We start from the raw sequence: 25,958 nt of genomic DNA, 5'->3' as shown, positions 1-25,958 counted from the left end.
CCACAGCTATTTGCCAATTTCAGGGTAGGAAGTTCTAAACTGATGGGCATCTTCCCTGGAGATAAATGTCAGCCACAGACCCACTGAGGAGCTGGGAAAACGTTCCTTTCCCAGGCTGGAAGGCACCCACCTATTCCTCAAATGGGCTCAAAAGTCAGCTAAAGTGACTTGGCCTTGGACACTGAGAAGGCTGAGGCCCTCCTGCCTTTCTTTCGGCAAACTTTTCCAACTCAAATAGACCCAGTAGGGCTTCACATCTTATTTACTGTCCCTCCACCCACTGATTCCTTCAGGATTTCACTTCTCAGAGGTGACATAGTTTTCATTCCCCAGACCCTCATAAATAGTGAGGTGACGGGATGCAAAGTCCAGCGAACCAGCAGCATCACCTGTTAAGCGGCCAGCCTGCAGCTACATTCAGTGATCAGTCATGCATGAGGCTCAGCACAGAGGCACAGAAAGCTGACCAGGCTGTTTAGAAGGGTGAGGGCCCAAGGGGTCCAGGAAGCCCATGGTCTCTTTAGACAGGTGGTGCCCCAGCTTTGGATCTCAGTGGAGACTCACTCTCAGTGTCAGGGGCATCTTGGCTTGTCTCATCCTCTAAGGACCACGGTGGAGGATGTTTTCACCCGGGACTCACTCTGGGCTGGGTCAGTATTAACCAGAGGAGGGGATTTCACTCCTGGGGGCTCCAGCTCTGGAGCCAATGGTGAAATGAGTGGCCCCTGCGGTGCAGATAACCTCTGGCCCCAAGGGCTGACAAAAAGTGGGAAGAGGCTCTGACATTTGGACAGTGAATGAAGCTTAAATATTCCTCCTCAGGGGCCTGACCACGGGATGCTGCCAGCTAGACCCCAGGGGCTGGCGCTTCTTTCTCACCAGACAGAAATCAGCTGTTCCCTTTCTCTCTCCTGCCAACACCTACCCTGGTTCTACCGCCCAAACAACATCCCCTCTCTTCCAGTGAAACAAAATATCATTTAAGCATTGTATGAGAAATATAACTTCTAGCAGCAAATTCAAAGAAAAAAGAATTCCCACTCCCAAACATCAACGCTCCTGGGTTTCCCTGTGACTTGGCCTCCTGGCACGCTTGTCACAGGCTGGTGATCAGCCGGTACTCTGGCTACCTCACCTTGCCATGCCTCTCAATACACATCTCACTTGCCTGATGTCTTTGGTGTGCTGGATGGGGGCTACTGGAGAGGCAGGACAGAGATGCAAATGTTGCAGAAAAAAAGGCGAAAAGAAGCACCTCTTTCACCTAGAGATTCCAACTAGAAGCACCAGCCCCAGGGGTCAAGCTTCAATCCTATCTCTTTTCTTCGTTTCACAATTAGATGCTGAGCAGAAGCTGCAGGAATTGGATCCTCTTAGCAGTACCCTGGGAGAAGGCAATGGCACCCCACTCCAGTACTCTTGCCTGGAAAATCCCATGGATGGAGGAGCCTGGTAGGCTACAGTCCATGGGGTCGCTAAGAGTCGGACACGACTAAGCGATTTCACTTTCACTTTTCACTTTCCTGCATTGGAGAACGAAATGGCAACCCACTCCAATGTTCTTGCCTGGAGAATCCCAGGGACGGCGGAGCCTGGTGGGCTGCCGTCTATGGGGTCGCACAGAGTCAGACATGACTGATGCGACTTAGCAGCAGCAGCAGCAGTACCCTGAGGATCTTAACAGCACAGTCACTTCTCCAAAACATGTAACATTTATGCTCTTTAAAAAAAAAATGTTCTAGCTGTGCTGAGCGGCATGTGAGATATAGTTCTCTGATCAGGGGTCAAACCCACACCCCCTGCATTGGAAGCCCAGAGTCTTAACCACTGAACCTTCAGGCAAGTCCCTAACACAAATGCTTTCGAAAGCCCCTCAGATCCCTGTGAGCTGTCTGGGGATCTGCTGCCCTGTGGGCTGATTCCAGTCCTCTTTGAATGGGGATAGCCGGCTTTGAGCCGGGCAGATGCCAAAGACAAAACCTCTTCTGCCAAAGACAAGCTTCTCACACAACTGTCCTTCTAACCTCTGATCTCACGGTCCAGTTTCTGGAACAAACACAGGACATCTAGAATTTGGCTGTGATGCTACAATTACTGAGCTGTGTGATCCCAGGCAAGTCTTTTCCTGCTCTGTACTGAAGCTCTTTGAGGATCTGGGAGTCAGAGGGATTCAACATCGGTCCTACTTAGCTTACAGGGTTGCCATGAAGAAAAAAATTGGATAACAGATGGAGAAAGTGCTCTGAAAAGTTGGAACTGCCTTATAATTATGAAGTGTTACTAACGGGAGTAGTAGTTGTAGCAGTAGCATTAGTGTTTCAGTTTGTCCACCATCTTTCTTTGTCACAAAGTTTCTTCTTTTGGTCATAAGGCATGCTTTGGAGTTCCAGATGCTAAGAGTCTTTCTAGCCAAAACGAAAACATTGTTTTCATTTGAAATATGGCTGACTTCCATGCTGCCCAGAATGGTTTTCGTTTTATTAAGCAGACCGACTACAGTTACTTTTTAAAAGATTTCTGATTCAACAAGCCACAAAAACGACTGTAAAATCTTTATATCCAACATATGTCTGGAAGTCAACATCTGGGTGGAAGAGTTAGAGTCAGACATGGCTCTTTGATAACATTTCAGTGTTTGTTCTGGACCTTACTTCTCCCTGCCCTCACACATCCACAAGGATACACGTACATGCAGCATCCTAGTATGCTTTTACCACTCTTGATATGAAACGTGTTAATAAAATAAATCCAACTAATCAATGCCTTTGATTATGCAAATAAACTGTTTTCCTGCTGCTTCTTTATTAAAATCTACAGTTAATGCTTGCGGTACAAAACTATTCACTAAGACTCTTACTACTTGGCACATGCTTGTGACTTTTCAATAATTTTCAAATTCTAAAAGCAAACCTGTAAACCACAATGAGGTACTATACCACTAGAACGACTATATAAAAAAAGGACAATAACAAATGTTGATGAGGGTGCAGAGAAACTGGATTCCTCATACAAGGCTGGTGGGAATATAAAATGGCTCAGTTACCTTGGAAAACCGCCCAGTAGTTCCTCAAAAGGCTAAACTTAGAGTTATCATATGATTTAGCTATTCCACTCCTTGGTATATGAGAAGAATTGAAAATATATGTCTACAAAAAACCTGAACACAAATACTCTTCATGGCATGATCAATAATAGCCCCCAAATGGGAATAACCTAGCATCCCTCAACCAATGAATGGATCAACAAAATTAGTGTATCTACATAGCGGAATATTATTCAGCAATAAAAAGAAGTGAAGAACAAATACATGATAATGTGCCAGGTGGATACAGTGATAGCAAGAAGGAACCTTGAAAACATGCTAAGTGATGAAGCGAGACACAAAAGGCCACGTGGCTAGATTCTACTGAAATGAAACATCTGGAATGGGCAAATCTACTGGAGACAAAGGTATATTAGTAATTTCTTGGAGTGATGCAGAGAAGGCAATGGCAACCCACTCCAGGACTCTTGCCTGGAAAATCCCATGGACGGAGGAGCCTGGTATGCTGCAGTCCATGGGGTCGAGAAGAGTTGGACACAACTGAGTGACTTCACTTTCACTTTTCACTTTCATGCATTGGGGAAGGAAATGGCAACCCACTCCAGTGTTCTTGCCTGGAGAATCCCAGGGACAGGGGAGCCTGGTGGGCTGCCGTCCATGGGGTCACACAGAGTCGGACCCGACTGAAGCGACTTAGCAGCAGCAGCAGCAGCACCAGCTTGGGATAAGGGAAGAGGAGAATGAGAAGTGATTGCTACTGGATATTGTATTTCTTTTTTTGAGGTGATGAAAATATTCTGGAATTAGACACTGTAATGGTCCTACAACTTTATGAATCATTAAAAACCACTGAATTGTTCACATTAACAGAGTGAATTTTATGGTATATCAATTGTATTTCAGTCAAAACAAAAACCTGTGTGATATATGTACACAGAAATCAAACATTATAGGAATACACAGAAATCTTTCCCTATATTCCCTCCCTGCCTCCCATTTCATCTTATTATCTATACTGCTCTTATTGTTTATAATATATTTAGAAAGTAAACTAGGACCATGTTATGTATACTGTTTGTTACTTTTTCCACTTAATATGACCTATTCATTTTTTCATAATTGGAAGTAAGAAAAAAAATTCCCACGTAGACTTTTTAGGTATGAAGGCATGAAGTCATGAAGAAACATACTGATCACTTGATTATATAAAATTTAAACTTTTTTAAATGGAAAAAGATACTATAGAAATAGACTAGGAGAAATAAAAATTTAAAAAAATAACAAAGAATTCAAGAAACTTAATGATAAAGGTCATGGTTCTGAAATGACTTGACAATTATCAAACATAATCTGTAATTATTTTTCAGGATTTGTGCGTGTGCTCAATTGCTCAGTCATGTCCAACTCTTTGCGACCCTATGGACTGTAGCCCAGCAGGCTCCTCTTTCAAGGCAAGAATACTGGAGTAGGTTGCCATTTCCTTCTCCAGGGCATCTTCCTACCCAGGAATCGAACCTGCTGCTGCTGCTAAGTCACTTCAGTCGTGTCTGACTCTGTGCAACCCCAGAGACCACAGCCTACCAGGCTCCTCTGTCCCTGGGATTGAACCTGAGTCTCCTGCATATCTCCATATATATGAACAATTTTTATTTCATGATAAACAAAGACCAAAAATTTAGTTTAAAAAAACAGACTAGGAGAAGATATAGGCAACATGTACAAGAAAGGATTAATATTCTTAAATTAAGGATTCTGTAAACTCTTTAAAGTCAAACACCACGCACACACACACAAATGGACAAATGGCAAGTCCAAGAAAAAAGAGAATACAAATGATGAATACATGTAAGAAAAATATCAACTGCATTAGAAGTCATCATGTCTTGTCTATCGGATTGGCAAATGTAAAAGGACTGGTGACCACTACTACTGGCAAGAACAGGGGCAATGGACACGCTCGTAAGTTTTGCTGGAGGCTGTGTGAATTGCTACAACCTTTTGAGAAAGTAAATAGGTAGTATTTAACAAATGAGTATGACCTTTAACCCACTTATGGAACTTTAACTCACAAAAATAAAAGCACCATCACCAAATAAATATGTTCACAAGAATGTTTATTGTGGCAATGTTTGTAAGAGGGAAATACAGGAAATGGAAATGTCTGTTGGTAGGTGATCACTGAGTAAGCTGTGATGTATAGGAACCAAGGATATTGAAGAAGCTTGTGTTAACCCTACACAATTGACCTAGAGGCATGTACACAGCAGACAGCTCTGTGCAAAAAGCAAGCTGCTTAGTAATTAAATGTGTGTTGTGTTGTGCTTAGTTACTCAGTCGTGTCCAGCTCTTTGCAACCTCATGGATTGTAGCCCACCAGGTTCCTCTAAAGGCTATTAAAGTAAAACCCAAACCCATAGACATGTGAATATATTTATATATTATTGTAGGCAAAGAGAAAGCCCGATAAATTTGGTACATTATGGGCTTGGTATGTTCTGCTTGATTATTTTTAAAAAGGAACTTCAAAAAGATGGTTGTTGATAAAGGACAATATTGTGCTTATTTAAACTTTTCCCAAAGCTGGGGAATACTTAGGATGAGAAGTCAATGTTGATGAGATGGGAGGGTAAAGAGAGTATAACCAGAAATCAGAATATTCTGTTCACTTGGAAAAGAAGTCACCTGGAACCTTACATGAGAGCAGACCAGGGCAGAATCAGCCCAAGAGATACTGGCTTCTGAATCATTTATGATTCACTTTGTGAAGAGCTTACCTTCAGCGTTATTGCTGGAGACCACACTTCCACTGGGGTCAAAGAAACTCCCCAAAGCAAATAATTAGCTCAAAGAGGAACAGTCATGCTCAGTCCCTGAGACAGTTCTTAGAAAACCTAATCTCTTCTACTTTAGGAAAATGAAAAGGTCAAACTGGGAAAACTTTAACTTTACTATAACAATTCTACCCAAAATGTACTACTGAGAGGGGCTAAATGTGACTCCTGAAATGGCACAGAAATTTGGAAAATTTCTTTTGAGACTGTTTAGCAATGTAAAGAATAGATTCATTTTTTTTTAAGTGAAAATAAAAATATTTTTGAAAATAGTGTATATTTTTTGAGGGGAGACTAGCCCTGTTCATGACTACTGTGTAGGCTGAATAATTCCCCCATTTCACTGATTCATGTAAAACTGAAAAGTTCTAGGGACTTCTCTGATGGTCCAGTGGTCAGGAATCCACCTTCTGATGCAGGGAAATTGGGTTCAATTCCTGGTTGGCGAATCAAATCCCACATGCCTCGGGGCAGCTGAGCCTATGCGCCCCAACCAGAGAGAAGTTCGTCCACTGCAATGATGAAGATCCCACATGCCACATCTAAGACTCAGTGAAGACAAAACAACACAAACCTTGCAAAGTTCTAAGGCAGACAAGTGATAAAGCCTCAACACAGGAAAGATGCCTGTGCCCTTGTTGGTGGCATTCAGTTTCAAGAATTGACTTCAAGTTCTCTTTTGGGATGTAAGAGAGATAAAAGGAGATTTTTCTGAAATGGACAGGTCCTTGGACATATGCAGCTGTCATGCACACACATCCTTTTTAGTTAATGGTGGGGCTCCTCTTAAGAGAGAGACAAAAAGAAAGAAAGACTGAGAGACATTTGTCTTTTTCACGAGATATGTATCCTTAGAGAAATCATTACGCCAATGGACTCAGTGACCGGGCTTCTGAATCAGGAACGCTTATGAATAATTTCAGGGGGAAAAAAAGAAAACCTCCTAAAAGTTGTGATCAGAGAGAAAGAAATGAGTGAAGAGAGAGAACACAAACTTTAACTGTTCTCACCAAACCTCCACCTTCTCAGGTGGCAGACCCAGATGTGACTCTGGCTTGGGACACTGAGCCCAACCCTCCATTCCAAACCCTAGGAGATACAGTGTACTGAGTTTCCCATTCAAATTTCCTTTTTATTGTCTCTTAGTTAAACTAAATCCTTTCAGTATATTTCTCTTTCCATTTTTGCTAGGTAGTAACGGAGGGGTGGGGACCAGGCTAGGTAAAAGGCGAGGAAGTGACCACAGGGCATGTCTGTAGTTGGTACAGGGAGCTTTGGAAGCTGTTTGCAAAACATGCCCAATCGAAACACTTCATGTGCTTCTTGCCAACCTCACAGAGGGCTGAATAAACTGCACGTGGCTCTGTGAAAAGCCAGCTCACCCCGTGTGGCATTTCTGCTGTCTGGTTGGGTTAACGTCCCTGCTTTACTAGAGGCTAATATCCAGGGAGCGCAGACGTGGATGAAGTGCACTGGCCTAATGAGAATCACGCTTCATTTCCGCCTGTGTTTTTCGGAGATGCAGTTCTCAGGAGGGGCTTGGCACTAGGCTTGCTCTGAGACACAGGTGGCAGGTCTCACGTGGGGTCCCTGGCAGTCACTACCAGATCGTGACACAGACACCCTCAGCTCTTTCTGGGGGCTTCTCGTGTTACAAGGGAAGGGGGATCACCTGCGGTGTCCATTCTTTTCTTTCCTTGGCCACATGAGTCTCGCTCACGATGTGGCTGGCGTTGCACCTGCTTCCTCTCCCAGCAGTGGGAAGATATGGATGGAGCCTTTGGGAATTTTTACCTAGAAAGCACTTCACTTTTAGTGTGGACAAAAACTGCTACTCAACCCCACTGCTCCTTAAAATGACTCTCACCGTTTGTGGGGCCCTTGGGCAATGACCCATGATACGGTTAGGTGCGACCGACAAAGGTGCTTCCTCAGTGATACTGGGGCCAGGGTGGATGGTGAGCTGTCCATCACCTGCATTCACAATGGACAAGGGATGACTCCAGGGTCCCTGTTGACAAGGAAACTTAAAGGTGCTGGGAAAGCACGGGCTTACTGTGAATCTCTCCAGTTTCAATCAGTCAATTCTGAAAGCAATTTTATACTTTTCTTCTCACTGAAGAAGCGAGGGGCAAGGATGACGGTGACAGGTATGGCATTCTTTCAAAGCAGACAGGGCAGGGGGGATCTGGAGTACCTGCACACGCTTTCAGGCATCAGACTTTTTTCCCACTAAGCTCTTTGCCTCTGCTTTTTGAGGACTGAAATCTCGATCAAATTTCAAGTGCTGTCTGGGGCAAACTGGTTAATTCTGAATCACCTCGAAGGATTCTGCCTCTGTGGATGAGGGGGATGGGGCGGGTGTGTGGTTTAGTCACTCATTTGTGTCTGACTGTGACACCATGGACTGTGACTGTGGCCTGCCAAGCTCCTCTGCCCATGGGATTTCCCATGGCAAGAATACTGGAGTGGGTTGCCATTTCCTTCTCCAGGCGGTATCTTCACCACACAGGGTTCGAACCCAGGTCTCTTGAACTGCAGGCGGTCTCCTGCATTGCAGGCAGATTCTTTACCGACTGAGCCACCAGGGGAGGATGGGGGAGGCGGTCCCTTAACTGTATAGCTTAAATCTTGGCAAACAAGAACAATCTGGCAGTGGTGGGGGGGGGGGGGGGTCAGGGAGAGTCCAGATAAAGGACTGAGGGTGGATCACATGCTTGAATTTATGCGGGTTCCCTACCTCCTGGCCCCTGTCCTGCACAGGACACGACTCACTGTCTGCTTCCGAGAACGATCCGGATTCGTCGCTGGAGTTGGTTCCGTAAGACTGCTCACATTTAATCTGGGGTCGGACTTGGTTGTACATTCCGTCTCCCATCAGGCCTGGTTCCTGATGTTCTGTGGCAAGGAATCTGGCTCCCTGGGAACAGGGCGAGGAGGAGAACTCGCAGAGAGGGAGGCTGCAGGGCGAGCCCCCACTCCCATCCTCTGCGTAGGAGTAGGAGGAGCACGAGCTGGAAGTCCTTGTCCTGGTCTCCAACGGGGGCGAGCGAGGGCACACTTTGATTGGCACCGGGCAGCTAGTGTTGGGCCGCATCCTTCCTGGCAAGTGGTCCGCCATCAGCCCACCGTGAGGGTAGGCCTGTGAGCTGGGGAGGGACTGGCCGGCCCCCACCCACAGGCCCTTTGGCACCGGCTCGGAGAGGTCTTTGTCCAGAGCGCTTACCCCAGAATACGAGTGCACCGCGGTGCTCACTTGGTCACAGGCGCTGGAGGAGAAGATGACGCTTCTCCGGTCCAGCTCTCCTTCCTGTTTACAGAGAGCCTCCAAGCCAGGCCCCTTGAGGGGCGACCCCATGGTGAAGCTGGACGTGTCCTTCTGGCCCATGTGGGGCTGTCCGTAATTCCCCGGGAAAGGGGCGTAGTCAGTTTTAAGGTCACCCTGAGTGATCCCCTTGTCAAAAGGGCACGCTGAACTCCTGGCAAAGTGCTGCTGAGAGGTCCCGGGCAAGCCGGACGACTCCACACTTTTTGTTATGCTGAACAGAGACCTTAAGCAGGACGGGGAGGGCGCGCCCCTGGACCTCTCCAGGCAGGCGGCCCCGGCAGGGGGCGCGGGGACGGGAGCGGGGGCGGGGCTGGGCTGTTTCCGGTCCATTTCCACGTCGCCCGCTCGGTCTTTGACGTCAGGCTCATCTCCGGACAGGCAGAGCGTGATGCTCTCTTCTTCGTTCTCTTCGCTGGGCGGCTCGCTTTTAATCTGCCCCACGGCAAGCCCCGGTTTGAGGCTGGTGCCAGAGTGATCTTCACTGAATGTGCTTGCAAAACCTGAGGTACTGTGTGATGATGCGTTATAGACATTCTTGGTACATGCAAGCTGGTATTTCTTGTATCTGGGGTACTGCGTTAACGCGTCCTTGGCCGAGCTCTCCTTGGTGTCCGCGGGCACGTCGGACTCGGGCAACAAAACTTCTTCCTTCTCTGCCACTGGGATGGTGGTGGCCTCAAAGCTGATGGGATCTGGAAGCATCTGGTCCCTAGGGCAAGCCATCTTGGCCGTATCCGAATCCATGGTCTCCTCCTCTTCGTCCTCCTCCTCTCCCGCGCTGTCCTCGGGGTCCTCGTGCGGGCGCTGGCACGCAGCATCCTTCCGGCACACGAAGAGGCCATCCTCGCTGTTCAGGAGCTGGGTCTGCAGGAAGCTGAAGCAGGAGTCCTCCAGGTTGTGCATGCGCAGGAACTCGGCACAGCGGATGACCTCGCGGATGTTTTCTCTGCTGAGTAACAGCTTGGCGGTGTAGGCGAACTGCAACAGTGGCCCAAACCCCCTGGCCGTGACCTGCAAAACAAACAGGGAAATCGCCAACCGTTACCGTCAGCACTGCTATTGTCCCGAATCTCTCAACTGAAGCAAGATAACCAGACAGCGCTAATGTCCCAGGATAAAGACTGCAAAGGAGCAGTTAATCTCGTCCTGGGTCAGCAATGATTCGGCTCCCAATAATTAGGGCCTGTCTCGTGCACGCCACTGCTCTACTCATCACGATACACAGAACTGAAAATCACCAGGGTCAAGTGGCTAAACAAGATGACAACGGGTTCAGTGTTTACACTAATGAAATATCCTGGCAAAAATGCACGGTAACAATGGGACGCCTATTAATTTCCCTCCCCATCCATCCTGTTGAGAGCCATTGTACATCAGGAGTGCTGTGATGCTTCTTACAGCTCGCTCGAGCCAAAGAAAGCGTTATAATTTTCTTGTCAACTGCAAAACCGGCAATATGGCCCTGTTAAAAACCGGAAAGTCCACGGGGCTTTGAAAATAGTTTTTTGCTCACTTACAAAGTTAAAAGGAGACATTAAAAGCAACTCCTATTTTTTTGCTCACTCATCATGATTTCTAGTTGAGATTTGCCAGCCATCATGTCATATCCCATCTTAACAATGGTACCAGAGAAGTCAGTCCTTAGCAGTGTTCTCAACAAGAAATTAACTCTTGGCCCATAAAACGGGGTTGCGGGGGAGGCGGGCGCGGAGGGTGTTACAAAACTAAACAAACCGGCTGTCATTCAAATGGTTGAAGCTGCTGAATGGCACGGGACATGGGCAATTCTTTCCCTAATTATAAGCAGCAGCCCTGCCACACAGCTGTCTTCTTTCCTGGTAAACCTTCAGGGGCTGAGCCTACTGTCCTGTGCTGCTCATCCATTTCATTTTACACAGATTGGGAATGTGCTATTTATGCACAGCGTGTGTACATGGGCATGCGTGCATGCACACAAACACGCAGAATGACTTAGTTAGAAATATGTTGCCTAAGGCCAGTTGTTTTTTCAGATGGAAATGGATGAAACCTCCTGGTGGTCAGGGCAGGCTTCCTTGTGTGTGTCTGTTCAGTCGCTCAGTTGTGTCCGACTCTTTGCCCTTATCCTATACACAAACCCATGCATCCTCTAAGTTCTTGCAAGCACTGCTGACCCCACAAGGAAGGGAAGGGAGGCACATTCATGAATCACATGTACAAAACAAATGAAAGCAGTGGTCATGGGTCCTTGCTGGGAGCTATAGTAGCAGTGATTTAAAAAATCTCTGCTAGGGGAATAAATGTGGAGCAAGATAAACCAGCAGGCTTGGTAGATGACTGCCACAGGAACAGAATTCAGCACAGCACACAGAGCCCAGACTCTTGGGAGGACCTGAAACTGTTGTTCAAAATTCAGCTCAGACATCGCTCCTCTGGGAGCCCTCTGCAGACCTCCTAGAGATCGAATGACAGCATCCTCTCAGTCCCCATGGCCGGAGTGAGGAAATACTCGGTCTTCCCCAAGGCAGCACTGATTTTATAGCATTGCACCTTGTCTTTTAAAAATTTATTTGGCTACACCAGGTCTTAGTTGTGGCATATGGGCTCTTTAGTTTCAGCATGTGGGATCACATGCATGATCCCATGGGATCCCATGCATCCCTCTGCACCAGGAGCTCGGAGTCTCAGTCATGGACCACCAGGGAAGTCCCTATATCACTGCATTCTAAGGGAATGCCTAGTAAGGTAAATTTCTTAGATACAGAGATGACTGGAATTTTAATTGTTAATATTTTTTAAATACTTTCAATAAAAACCTACCACAAAAACACATGACTGCAAAGACCCACATTATAGTTCTACAAAGGCAATCACTGCCATCTCCCTTTTATTGTACTTAATTGTGTCTTTCTACCAGTGGACAACAAAGTTTCTTCAGATCAGGGGCTTTTTCATTTCTGTTTGTGACCCTGAATCTAACTAGGGCCTCTAAATATCTGATAAAAGCTGGTATATTACTGAATATGTCAGAAGTTCAACTGAGCCCCTAACAGAAAACTACAGTGTCGAGAAAGTGACAAGTTTGTTTGGTAAGTTTGGCCTTAGGTTACTTTTGGAGAAAGGCATTGTGTCAACCAACAAACTACACCGATTAACTCATCAACAGTGGGCGGGGGTGCTTATTTGCTGTGTCCCCTAGTACCTGGGGGCTTCCCTGTGGCTCAGCTGGTAAAGAATCCGCCTGCAAAGTGGGAGACCTGGGTTCAATCCTGGGGTTGGGAAGATCCCTTGGAGAAGGGAAAGGCTACCTACTCCAGTATTCTAGCCTGGAGAATTCCGTGGACTGTATAGTCCATGGTATCACAAAGAGTCGGACACGACTGAGTGACTTTCACTCACTCACTCACCCCTAGTACCCACATCGAAAGGGAGCACATCTGACCACGTTTGTTCTAAGTTGACATGGCAACAGATTCAGCAGATGTCTGTTTTATGTACTTTTCTCCCAGGAACCTTTAAAAGGGGGTGTAAGATAAGGAAGTGCATATTGATAAGTAACTACAGAAGGTTGCCGAGAATGTCACAGGACCCATTTTTTCATTGTAACGTGGCTCCACCACAAAGAGAAAGTGGCAGAATCAAGACAGATTTGATTCCTTCATCAGGAAGCATCCTCTGCTCCCCGCCAAGGCAATCTGCCAGTTGCAGAGTAGATAATACACATCTTGAGTTTTGGCAGATGCACTCATTATATGGGAAATCTGGGAAACTCATCTCAATGCTATTTATTTATTTTTTCATACAGCGCTCCTTACGCTCTCATCCCCATTTTTTTTTTTTTTTAATCTTGATGTGGTCTCGGTAAGCCACACCACTGCCAGCATTATGACTGCGTTAAAGAAAATTCCTAAAGAAGCTAAGAGACATCCATGGGTATCACTAGATAAGTCCTGGGAGCCACCACCTGCCTCAGGGCAGCAAGGAGCTGCAGGAAGCTCTCCACTTAGGGCCAGGCTGTTGCTTAAATGTAGGAGTGGGGCCAAGGATGCCAATAAGCACAGTCTCCACATCCCAAATCAGTTCACCAATCCTTTTGGGTTCAGGAGACATGACGAGCTTGGAATGATGGTCACATGCTCACAAACAAGTCAAGAATAAAAACAGGGTTGTAAACTGTCATTCAAGCCCAGGTCGGAGGAAATGGTGTCCTCACCATGAAATCTTAAGCCACCATAATTACCTCTTCCCTCCCATGAGGTTAAATCATGTTTTGTTACATTCAATTCTGCTACATTTTGTTCAGCTTCTGTGTGCAGGGTTTTGTCTAGTGAATCAATTATTATTCACCAAGCTCCTGTTACTGCCTAGCACCATTCTAGCTGGTTTTCCTAATGTACTGCAAGGCAGGCAGGATTGCCATGCTTTTTGTAGCCAAGGAAACTGAGAAGCAAGGAGATGAAGGAATGCGTCCAAGGTCATCATAGAGCTCGTAAGTGGAGAGCTGGGATTCCAACCAGTGCTATGAGGAATGGTTAAGTCTAAGACTCAGCACTGTCCTTAATAAACTCATGATTTAGCTTTGAAGAAGAGATATATGAACAATAAGTTAATTTTAAGTAACCATGTTAACACTGAGAGGGCTGAGCGTCCAGTGGCTAAGATTCTCAGCTTCCCAATGCAGGGGGGCCTGGATTCAATCCCTGGTCAGGGAACTAGTTTCCACATGCTACAACTTAAGAGTTCGCATGCTGCAACTAAAGATCCAGCATGCCGCAACTGACCCAGTGTAGCTAAACACAAAGACAAAAAACCAAAAAAAAAAAAAATAATAATGGAAGCGCTGTCACAAGATGACATGATGAGTTGTCAGCTGAGAAATCCTGACCAGCTCAGAAGAGGAGATGGTCCCTTGAACATGTGTAAGCAGGACACCTGGAGTCACTGAATTGCCTCCACTGGGGTCGGATCTGGGTTTCCCAGGTGGTGCTAGAGGTAAAGAACCCTCCTGCCAATGCGGGAAGCATAAGAGACCTGGGTTCCATACCTGGGTCGGGAAGATGCCCTGGAGCAGGGTATAACAACCCACTCCAGGATTCTTGCCTGGAGAATCCCATGGACAGAGGAGCCTAGTGGGCTGTAGTCCATAGGGTCACACAGAGTTGGACATGACAGAAGCAACTTTGCATGCATACATGCATCTGATCTGGGTCAAGCGTTGCTTTGATACAATGGGTACCTTCTGAACTGCAACACCCATCCCTCCCAGGAACCCATCTCTGGTGTTAAAACAGGCAGAGGCTTTCTCAGTATTGGTTTATCCCCCATCTTGAGTAGCTTGCACTGTCTTTCCACTTTCAGGAATCATTTCACCTCACATTGTCCTCAGAAAACAAATATCCAGGTACCGATGACAAATACCCAGGTACCAATGTGAAGCTGGATGTTTATGAAACTGGGCCACAAGCCTGCACTTTTATTTACATTCTGTTTGTAACAAATAAGGCTCTGATAATGGGGAAAATAAGATGGGGAGTAGGAGGTGGAGAATCACACACAAAACTAATGACCCATAAAAATGTTATTTAAAAAGGTAATGATCACCAAGTTACAATGGAATGAAGTAACGAGAAATAGCAAGCCAGTCCCAGCTCACTGGTGTTAATGGAGCTGCACTCCACTGCTCTAAGGGAAGCAGACACATCTAGGCTGAAAATTACTGTCAGGAATGGTCTAAAGGAATGACGAACAAGCGCAAAATACAGTATCAGGGGCACCTGGGATAGCAGTCTCGCATTACGAAAGTAATATTTAGGTTGGATCATTTTTAAAAATTTTCTTTTTCTTTTTATTGGCCGTGCCTCAAGGCATGTGGGATCCTAGTTCCCCATCCAGGGCTGGAACCCATGTCGCTTTCAGTGGAAGTGCAGAGTGTTTACCACTGGACTGCCAGGGAAGTCCCCCTTGGCTGTTGGATCATTTTGAAGAGTATTTTCTTCATCATGTAGTGTGCAATATGCATTGTGCTACAGATGAGACTGGCTCACACACTGGGCACAATGGAGTGTGCCCTGTGGGACCAAGGTCCATGAGAGGTCAGCAAATAACCTCGCCTTGCTCTCTGGTTGCTCCCAAGGAGGCTGTGACCTCAGTCAACAGCACACACGAGGCAAGTGGCACTGACCTTTGGGTTCTGGGTCTGAAAGAAACAAGGTCGGACCACCAGACTTGTGCCCTGTGGTGTGCATCCATGTGCCATTCATGGGTTGGAAATGTAACCCACTGAAGCTATGAGCCTCCACCCCTTGTTCCCCCAGGGTTCTGATGTACGATCTCTGCTGGAGAAGAAAGAAAGATGAAGTGATGAAAACGTAGGGAGCAGAGGGCACGCTTAGGGGCTGTTAGCAAGACTGGGGAGTTTATTCTCTGAGAATGTGCCCCGTGTGCTGCTAGACAGAGCTGGTGAAAGGAAACTTCTCAACAATTTCATTGCTCTGGACTATTATAGGGATCAGGCAGTTGGGCTGCAGGCATAAATTGAAAATAGGGTTTGGGAATGTTTATGAGACATGACCAGCATTCCATACTCGAGCCATGTGATAAAGGTCTCCTCTGATGGTTCTTTCAGTTTTCTTTTTAATTTTTAAAGTTTAAAAAAAAATTCTGGCTGCACTCTACAGCATGTGTGATCTTAGTTCCCCAATGAGGGATCAAACTCTCGCCCCCTGCATTGGAAGGCAGAAGCCCAACCACTGGACCACCAAGGATGTCCCTCCTCAGCTGCTGCTGGCAGTATACATTCATGGTTGCAGCACTGAGCCCATCTGCCCAAGGTTGATCAGATGGTCGGGAGATCTGGGGACTGCACCCCAGGAGAGGGGTGGCACGTGCCCAGGGTTCCATAATTCCAGCCTCACCAAACATGGACTCTTTTATTTTCAGCAACATTACATCCCAGTGAAGCTAGATCTCTCCTCCACTCCCGGAACGGGGAAGAGAAGGTAGCAAAGCTTTGCCAATCGGTTTTTGAAAACACTGACTTGGGTTGTATTTGCACAGCAAGGCACTTGTCAAATAAAGAGAACAACACTGATGACAACTCACTCCTCCTTTCCACCCCCGCACCACACTGCATCCCATTCTGCAGGCTGAAGACTGATTTAGAGATGAAGCATTGCTTCTAATCTTAATTTTCTAAAATTAATATCCATATTATCACATGTGTCTCCCAAAGCAGCATGCTATACAAGCATACTACATTCAGGATGTGTTTGTTAAATTAACCTCACTATTTCAACAGAACTTCTGCTTATTTTAATATTAATTTTAGTTAACGATAGAGCCAGAGAAATCAATGTTTCCATGCCTAAAGTAACAATACAAAAACTAAAGCAAGTTGATTTATATCTACAAGTATATAATTTCATATGGTGGGTTTTTTAAAAAATCTATTAGTGAATGTAGTTTACAAGCATGAAATTAAGCGTCTTTTCTCTCCTGTCAGGCTTGAATTGGGGTTTCCAGGCACAATATAAAGTTCCTCTCCTGTTTGTAAATCTGTCCCTGAGACTCTATTTGATCATTTAACCATTGACTGTTTTTTGTCTACTCATTCATTCATTCATTCACTGACCACAGAGTGGGCACTGACTATGCACTGTATGACATCTGAGGGTACCAGCTGTCTTTCATCCAAATCCCAGTTCTACAATGTACCAGGTAACCTGAACTGCTTACTTAATTGTTATATGCTTCAGTTTCTCCAACTGTAAGACAACAGTGCCTGCCTTGTAGTAAAACCTATGGAACAGCTTCTAGCATTGAGTAACAGCAATTATTATTGCTGTTATTACAAAAATGATAATATATAGTCTCCTTCTCCAAAAAGCTAACATTTCACTGACCAGAGACAGATGTTCAGTACAAATGTCTAGAATGTAATGTAAGTATGTAACAAGTATTTGCAGCTTGCTAAGGCAGGACCAAGCTAGGGGGAGTAATCGCTAAGGGTGTCTGCATAGCCTTCCTAGAAGAGATGACCTTTTGAACGCTGAGCTGAAGTTCATCACAATAAGAAAGGCCTGGCTCATTCTTCAAATGCCATTTTCTCAGTCAGGCCTTTCTTGGGCCTCTAATCACACCTGTCCTTCCAGCCCAGGACTGGCTATCAGACTTGCAGGGCTGAGCGCAAAGTGGAAGCGTGGTCTTATTGTTTGGAGGTTGAGAACTTCAAGATGATGGATGACATGGTGGGACTTCCTTGGAGGTTCAGTGGTTAAGACTCCACACTCCCAATGCAGGGGGCCTGGGTTTGATCCCTGGTCAGGGACCTAGATTCAGCATGTCACAACTTTCATGCCACAACTAAAGATCCCACATGTGGCAATGAAGATTCCACACATGGCAGTGAAGAGCCTGCATCATACAGCTAAGATCCAAATTAAAAAAAATCTGAAAAGGTGATGACAAGGTCCTTCTGAGATGGGGCCCTAGGCAATGACATAGGTCAGAAGCCCGTGTCTGGCCCTATAAACACACACTTGCTGTCTATGCCCGGTTGTTGAAATGGTGATCTCAGAGGGGTGATGTCATCTGAGGGCAGAGCCAGTGAAATCCATCTGAGTGAAACTCCAGGGGTTTAGGGGCACAGCTACTGGGATCAGCAGTGTAGGTCAAGTGACTCTCAGGATTATGGGTATCTTGGACTGAAATACAGTCAGCCCATGAAGAAACTTTTTGATTGGTGAAAAAAGAAAAGAAGATCATGTAGGTTAAGTGGACAGAGCCCTGCTTGAGTCTCCATGATAGAGTCATGATCCCACACTGGATCAGTTCACAGATCCAGATTCCCTAAAACGAATTCCTAGGAACTCTTGAGGAAGAATCCTATAATCATCCATGCTGCTGCTATGATTTCTTCTGCAAGGCTCTGCAGAAATGTATTGAATACATCTTGTAGTTTTCCTAAATAATGAACTAATACAAACTTTTAATTTCAAAAACTTCAACAAAAAATTATTCAGAAACTGTCTATATCAGAACCAAATCTATCTATATATCCATCCCTACCTACCTATGAAAAGAACTAGTTGTACTACTTGGACCATTTTTAAAGTCTTTATTGAATTTATTATAATATTGCTTCTGTTTTACGTTTTTGGTTTTTTTGGCCATGAGGCATGTGGGATCTTGGCTTCCTGATCAGGGATCAAACCTTCAGGGAAGTCCCAGTAGTATTACTTCAATACAAACGTAACAGGACCATCTCCATAGTTCTGACCAAACTACTAACTTTGACTTCTATCACTTAATTTTAGTCTGATATTATAAACTCACATGCTGATTATTTCCTATTGTCTTTCAGACTCACATCCACTCTTGTTTTGCTTTTTCCTTACTTGTATTGAGAAGCAATTGACATACATCCCTGTATAAGTTTCAGGTGTACAGTGTGATGGTTGGATGGACATATACTGTGAAATTATGACCACAGTAGGTTCAGCTAACATCTTCTCGTGCTTCCCTGGTGGCTAAGATGGTAACGAATCTGGCTCCATTGCAGGAGACCTGGGTTTAATCCTTGGGTGAGGAAGAGCCCCTGGAGAAAGGGATGGCTATCCACTCCAGTATTCTTGTCTGGAGAATTCCGTGGACAGAGGAGTCCGGTAGGCTGCTGTCCATGGGTTACAAAGAGTCGGACATGACCAAGCAACTAACACATCATTTTCTCATATAAGACCCAATAAAAAGAAAAAAAAATTCTCCTTATGATGAGAATTTCTAGGATTTACTCTCTTAGCAACTCTCCTATGTATCACAATCATGCCCATTCTCTTTATGTTTCCTTCTCTAATGCTGAAGCTAGATTAGTTTTTAAACTTTTTCTTTAAGGTTTGTTTTTAAACCAGGCTCCTTCGTCAGGTGACTTTTTCTGCCCATAGTGGGCACTGGTGGGAGATGAGAGGTAGGAGGAAGGCAGTTGCGGTTCCTGTTCATTCTCGTTTTCTTTCCTTCCCTGGTGGGGTGTCTGGAAGGGGTGGGCTCCTCCCTGATGCAGCCTCTCCTCCTGCTCAGAGGCCACTTTTATCCCTCCAGCCCTGGGAGTGGGAGCCGCGACCTGCCGTCATTAATCACTGGCTTGAGTCTCCTTCCACTTCCTGTTCTTTCAGTTTTCCAACACCTGTTTAACCAATTCCCTGTCTTACACCCCCTCTGTTTGAAACACCTGGCATGGTTTCTGTTTCCCTGACTCAATCCTCATCCATTTTACAGACAAGGAAGCCAAATGAGGTGAAGCCCAGAAAGGTGAAGGGATTTTCCCCAAAGTCACATGGCTGGTCAGCCAGGGCTTCAATAAAGCCTTCTGAATGCAGAGTTCAACTCTCCTGCTGCTTTCATTAAAAAAAAAAATTTTTTAAATATTATACTGGCGTATAGTTAACAATATTGTGAGAGTTTCAGGTGGACAGCAAAGGGACTCAGCTATACGTATATATGTATCCATTCTCCCCCAAAGTCTCCTCCCAGTCAGGCTGCACATAATACTGAGTAGAGTTCCGTGTGCTATACAGTTGGTCCCTGTTGGTTATCCATTTTAAATATCTTCCTGCTCCTTTCACACTGGCTGTTGTTTCTCTGAAGTGAACCAGAAAAGAAATGACATTTCACAGGGACACACAGGATTGTAGGTTTTATTACATTCTCTAAAACAGTCCCAACCAGTCCATCCTGAAGGAAATCAGCCCTGGGATTTCTTTGGAAGGAATGATGCTAAAGCTGAAACTCCAGGACTTTGGCCACCTCATGCGAAGAGTTGACTCATTGGAAAAGACTCTGATGCTGGGAGGGATTGGGGGCAGGAGGAGAAGGGGACGACAGAGGATGAGATGGCTGGATGGCATCACTGACTCGATGGACGTGAGTCTGAGTGAACTCCAGGAGTTGGTGATGGACAGGGAGGCCTGGCATGCTGCGATTCATGGGGTCGCAGAGTCGGACACGACTGAGCAACTGAACTGAACTGAACTGAAAACAGTCACTTTTCTATAGCTCTATCCAAAGGAGTCTGGCCAACTGGATGTGGTGCTTCCCCAGTAGGAAGAAGGGTGAATCTCACATCTGGTTCTATCGTCATTTATATTATTCGGATTCAGTGCCTAGATTTCTCCTGAAGAAGGACACTAACTCCTAAGTCCCTTCCTTGCCTGATGAAACCTGGTAAATCAAGGGAGTTCTTCTATCACATAGGAATTTGATAAACCAGCAAGCTCAGCTCAGCTTCAGTTCTTGGCATCTGGAAGGCATCAGAGCAGAAATGCCTTTCTGGTGGGGGGCCATGTTATCCCAAAGCTTTGTTCCAGATGGGAAAGGCAGCCTGGTAAGGCTCATGTCTAGGGGGCATGTCACGTGACCCCTGCCTGTGTCCACTGACTCCAAATTATCTTGGGGCTACCTAACAGTTGAAACTGCCCCTGAGGTATCTGGGTGAAGAGAACAGAGAAGGAAATGCAAACATTCATCATCGTCTTTCCTGGAAACGGGCAACGCTTTGGCCCTGCAGAACCTTCACTTCACCTGGGTGGTTTTACCTCCTCATCTCACTTCTTCACGTGTGGCCTTAATTATTTTCTCCTGCAGTTACCCGATAGTTATGTTTCCCAGCTAAATGATGGGCAAGAGTCACAGGTGATTCAAATAGAAGGCACTGTATTCATATTTACTCTAAAAGCATACAATGAAAACAGAAAGTCTCTCTTCTGAAAGATTATATAATGAAGCTCAGGGAGTAATTCTTAAAAATTCAATTTCAGTATAACTGTAGATCTTAAAATAGGTATAAAATAGTAGTAACTTTTTACATTTTTCAGTGTAAAATGAAAGTGAAAAGCATCCTACTCACTGGTAAACAAGTAGTAAAACCTGCATTGAGGTTTACAGTTTCATTTGAAAAACCACCTCCAACAGAAAATTATTTTTTAGGAGATTTAAAAAATTACCTAATTTCCATTTGAATGACCCCCTCCCCTCTTTCAGGAAACCAATGATTTTCACAGACTAGAATTTTCTTGAGTCAAGGTTTGGTTTTACCTCCTAGACCCCTCTAGTCATTTCGAACCAACCATCAACCATTTGATGTTCAACCAGATAACACAAAACAGTTTTTAAAGCTTCTAGTCTTGAGAAGTTCAGTTTCTCATCAGAGCCTTCTAATGGTTCTTCCTGCGCTCAGTCTTGTCCAACTCTGCGACCCCATGACTGTAGCCTGCCAGGCTCCTCTGTCCATGAAATTTTCCAGGCATGAATGCTGGGGCAGGTTGCCATTTCCTACAGGGGGGTCTTCCAGATCTAGGGACTGAATCTGCATCTCTTGAGTCTCCTGCATTGGCAGGCACATTCCTTACCACTAGCGCCACCTGGGCTCTTCCTATTAAGCCAAAATTCCCATCCCTGAGCGACTTCACTTTCACTTTTCACTTTCATGCATTGGAGGAGGAAATGGCAACCCACTCCAGTGTTGCCTGGAGAATCCCAGGGACGGTGGAGCCTGGTGGGCTGCCGTCTATGGGGTCACACAGAGTCAGACACGACTGAAGCGACTTAGCAGCAGCAACCCATCTCTGAAACCTAACCAGTTACCAGCCCCTCTCCCCACCTCACTGCCCTCCTCTGAAACATCTTGAGCTTGACTACATCTCCAGCAAGATACCTGGACTGAGTAGATGCTCCAGTCACTAGAACAGAGGACAGAACTATCACCTCCTTCCATCTAGAGTCTATTTTGTATGAATGCGAAGGTTTATTTCACTGCCACTTATTACTTATGCTGCTACCAATTACCATCTCTGAGCTGTTGCTGCTTTTTTTTTTCCCTTAGCATTTGCTACCGATAAGCCACATGTCCATCATAATTGTACAAGACTGGTTTCTTAACCCGAGTGTACACCCGTGTCAATTTTAAGAAACTGTTCTTATTATATAAATTGTTCTCCAGGAAAACTTTTTAACATTCACTTTCTTCCTTTTTAAAAAACCTGTAGTGCCATATCTTCACCTCCAGATTTCCAATGTTTTCCTGGGCTCCACAGTTTCTCAAAGATTTTGACCTTAACAAGTTGTGCCATCATTATGACTATGTCTTGCCTGTTCTTTGGGAGACTTCATCCAGACTGGGAGCTTAGGTGTTTTCTTCTACCTGGGGTTTCCATTTCTTTCTCCAAGTTTTTCCTCAGTTTTCCATCTACTGAACATTCTCTATGACATACAATATAAAGGTAATTCAGGGCTCTCTGTCATCCTCAATACTAATGGTCAGCCCCAAGGAGTAGCTGTTGGTCTCCTTATCTTTTTGCTCCACACAGGACAATACATTTCTTTTATCTCTCCCTCTTTGAAAGGTTTCCACTCATTTTGAGCTTGGGTTTTCTTGATACTGTTTTTGCAGGTCCTGTATACCTTTTCACGGGCTTCCCAGGTGGCGCTAGTGGTGAAGAACCCATATGCCAATGCAGGAGATTTAAGAGAGATGTGTTCGATCCCTGGATTAGAAAGATCCCCTGGAAGAGGAAACGGCAACCAACTCCAGTATTCCTGCCTGGAGAATCCCATGGACAGAGGAGCCCAGCAGGCTACAGTCCATAGGGTCACAAAGAGTCGGACACAACTGAAGTGACTTGGCACGCACACCTATTCATAGTTGTTCATATTTTCCTACCATTCAAAAAAAATCTGAGCAAAACAGAGAACTGCTGGCACAATTACCATCCTTTGTATAAAAAAATAAAAAAGGTCCTCATCTGAACTTTGTTTTGGACATTCATAGCCGTCCTGAGTCATCTTTCCCTGCATAGGCGTAATTTCTACATTTCTCTGATTTTAAAAAAGAATTTCAAAAGGTCGTGAACCCCAAACCAGAAAACTTCTAAAGGAAAACAAGGCAGAAATTTCATGACACCGGATTTGGCAATAATTTCCTGGATATGACACCACCACAGGCAACAGAAGCAAACAGAGGCAAATGGGACTACATCAAATTTAAAAACTTTTGTGCATGAAAAGACACACCAGAAGGACATCTCTGGTGGTCCAGTGGTTAAGAGAATGCCTTGCAATGCGTGGGACGTGGGTTTGATCCCTGGTTGGGGAACTAAGATCCCACGTGCTACAGAACAACTCAGCCCCTATGCTACAACTAGAGAGTCTGTGCAACGCAACCAAAGAGCTCACATGATTCAGTGAAACTCCTACAGGCTGCCACTAAGACCCGACGCGGCCAAATCATACATGATCTTAAAAAGACACAACAGAGTGAAAATGCAACTTATGGAGTGAGAGAAGAGATTTGTGAATCGTATATTTAGTAAGGGGTTAATATCAATAATATAAGGAACTCCTATAACTCAACATCAAAAATCAAATAATTTGGTTTTTTTCAAAAGGCAAAGGACTTGAATAGGTATTTTTCCAAAGGAGACAGACCAATTGCCAACAAGCATATGAAAGATGCTCAGGGTCACTGATCATGAAAGAAATGCAAGTCAAAACCATATAAGAGATCACCTCTGACACAATAGGATAGCTGCTATCAAAAAAGGACTATTTTTAAAGTAAGATGTTTACTGGACATTAGTATAGGACACTTAAAAATGGTTAAAATATTAAATTCATGTTGTGCTTTTTTAAATCAAAATAAAAACAGGTCTTAAAATAATTATGTGCTATGCAAAATCTCCTCTTTGTCATGTTCTCTAAAATGATATGGTTTCTTCTAAGGATTCTCTTGTGTATACTCTTGTCAGTTCCTTTTAGTTAGTCAGTGTTAGGACCAAAGTAGCAATTCTAGTCTTGAACTGTCTATCCTCTAAAGGTGAAACCACCAATAGGGCAAATCAATAACTGCTCAGGTATTCTGTTAGTTGAAGAGAATTCTGAGAGCTACTTATATAGTTGAAGTTCTGTATCATGCGTCTCCTTTGCCCTAATTTTGTAAATGGGAATTGAAACCTGGAGTCCGTAATTGCTCTGACTATATAATCTGTAAGGAGTTCCTCCTACACTGTCAATTTCGTTTCTCTCTTATTTCCTCCTAGTTCTCCTTAGAAGGCTCCTGCCCTCGGGTTTCTCAACTTGCTTACAGTTTCTGGATACATTCTGCTGCTCTGCTTTTCTGCCCAGCTGGTCACACTTTTCATTTGAATAAAGAATTTCTTCTCATGGCCATATCTCCATGTCATGCCCTTTTGCTCGCGCAGTTTACTTGAGCTATCTAAGAAATTCTATTTATCACTCTGGCAATAATCTCCAGCTCAATTTCTTAATTACTCCTGCTTCACCCAAATAAGCATTGCTTCTGTCTTCCACTTTTCCTTGGTTTATCAAGTGATTCACCAAATACTCTGCACTTTCCTATCAATGTCAAACCCACTTGCAATAATCAGTGTCATGAGATTAGCAGGATATTTGTCCCTCTCCCCACCCCCCTACATTCAGTTTAAAGCATGAACCTTATGCACTGGAGGTCCTCAATAACTACTCGCTGGACTGAATTGAACTAACCCTAGTAATGCTGCAAGCAGACAACTTGAGTCCTCCTTTCACATGACAATCCATCACACAGTTGAAGACATCTGTCATGCTTGGTTAAAGTGAAGTTGCTCAGTCGTGTCTGACTCTTTGCGACCCCATGGACTGTAGCCTATCAGGCTCCTCCATCCATGGGATTTTCTAGGCAAGAGTGCTGGAGTGGACTGCCATTTCCTTCTCCAGGGGATCTTCCCGACCCAGGAATCGAACCTCGGTCTCCCGCATTGCAGGCAGACGCTTTACCGTCTGAGCCACCAGGGAAGCTCATGCCTGGTTAGGGAATTTTTATTTTTTTCTTTTAAGAACTGAAGTCATATTCTCCATCTGAAATAAAAACTGAAGAACCGACAGATCACACGTCTTTTATGGAAAATGTCATTTTCTTCTTGACCTCTGGAAGAAAGTGGGTTTACATTCCACTAACACCCCGATCACCGTGAGGGCTCGGTGCCACCAAGGGAGAATCACTGTCTTTGGTGGGGAAAATAATCTAACCCTGACAACCTGGACAAGTACTGCCAATCTTTCATTTGCAAAATAGGAATAAATAAATAGGGGCATGCTGAATAAATTCAGATAATACATCTAAAAGGCTTTTGAGACAAACACTAAAAATTCTAAAAAGATGTGTATCATCTTTTCAAACAGAGCTTTTCCATTTGCAATGGAAGTGGGTGTTACTGTGGCTTACGGAAGGAACAAAGCTACAGATTTTGCCTTACAAGCATGGTTTAGATGACAGCAGTGACAGTATTTCCACTGTCTTTAGTTTCCTCCATTTAAGTCCTTTACTATCCACCTTAAAACAGAAGCCAAGACATGCTGACTGGGTTATCCAAGGCTGTACAGTAAGCCAGGGTAAACGCATATATGGGAACCAGACGTTTTGCCAAAGAGACCGTGTATTCCTGATTTCTCCTCCCTCCTCCTGTTTCCACAACGGGCTCTGCCAATGGGGAAGAGTCAATGCTGATGCGATGTAGGCGCCATCTGTGCTCTGTGAGGACTTAAACAGCGGCCATCAACCTTCCGTGTGTGAGCCGGACCATGGCTGCCCTGGAGTTAAAGGACTAGCAGATGGAACACACAGCTCTGCAGTAATCAAGGTTGCAGAAATCAGTATGACACAATACTCCTAGATCGGCGCATGAAGTCAAACTGATGTCACTCAGCTACTCCCCCTCCTCTAGTTCTCACCTTA

At 44.9% G+C, this 25,958-nt stretch overlaps 1 protein-coding gene across 6 annotated transcripts in view; it reads right to left on the bottom strand.

Moving 5' to 3' along the window:
- The window catches only part of BACH2 (BTB domain and CNC homolog 2), a 395,373-nt gene that overhangs the window by 17,890 nt on the left and 351,525 nt on the right, over nucleotides 1–25,958 (bottom strand). For all 6 annotated transcript variants that reach the window (XM_059889877.1, XM_059889876.1, XM_024996978.2 and 3 more), the window contains one exon: nucleotides 8,615–10,213. In XM_059889877.1, coding sequence (XP_059745860.1) covers nucleotides 8,615–10,213 — 1,599 coding nt within the window. The remainder of the gene's footprint in view (nucleotides 1–8,614; nucleotides 10,214–25,958) is intronic.

Source organism: Bos taurus, chromosome 9 (assembly GCF_002263795.3).
Source record: "Bos taurus isolate L1 Dominette 01449 registration number 42190680 breed Hereford chromosome 9, ARS-UCD2.0, whole genome shotgun sequence".
Lineage (NCBI taxonomy): Eukaryota > Metazoa > Chordata > Mammalia > Artiodactyla > Bovidae > Bos > Bos taurus.
The sequence above is the reverse complement of the archived record's forward strand: the minus strand, read 5'-3'. Positions and strand labels throughout refer to the sequence as shown.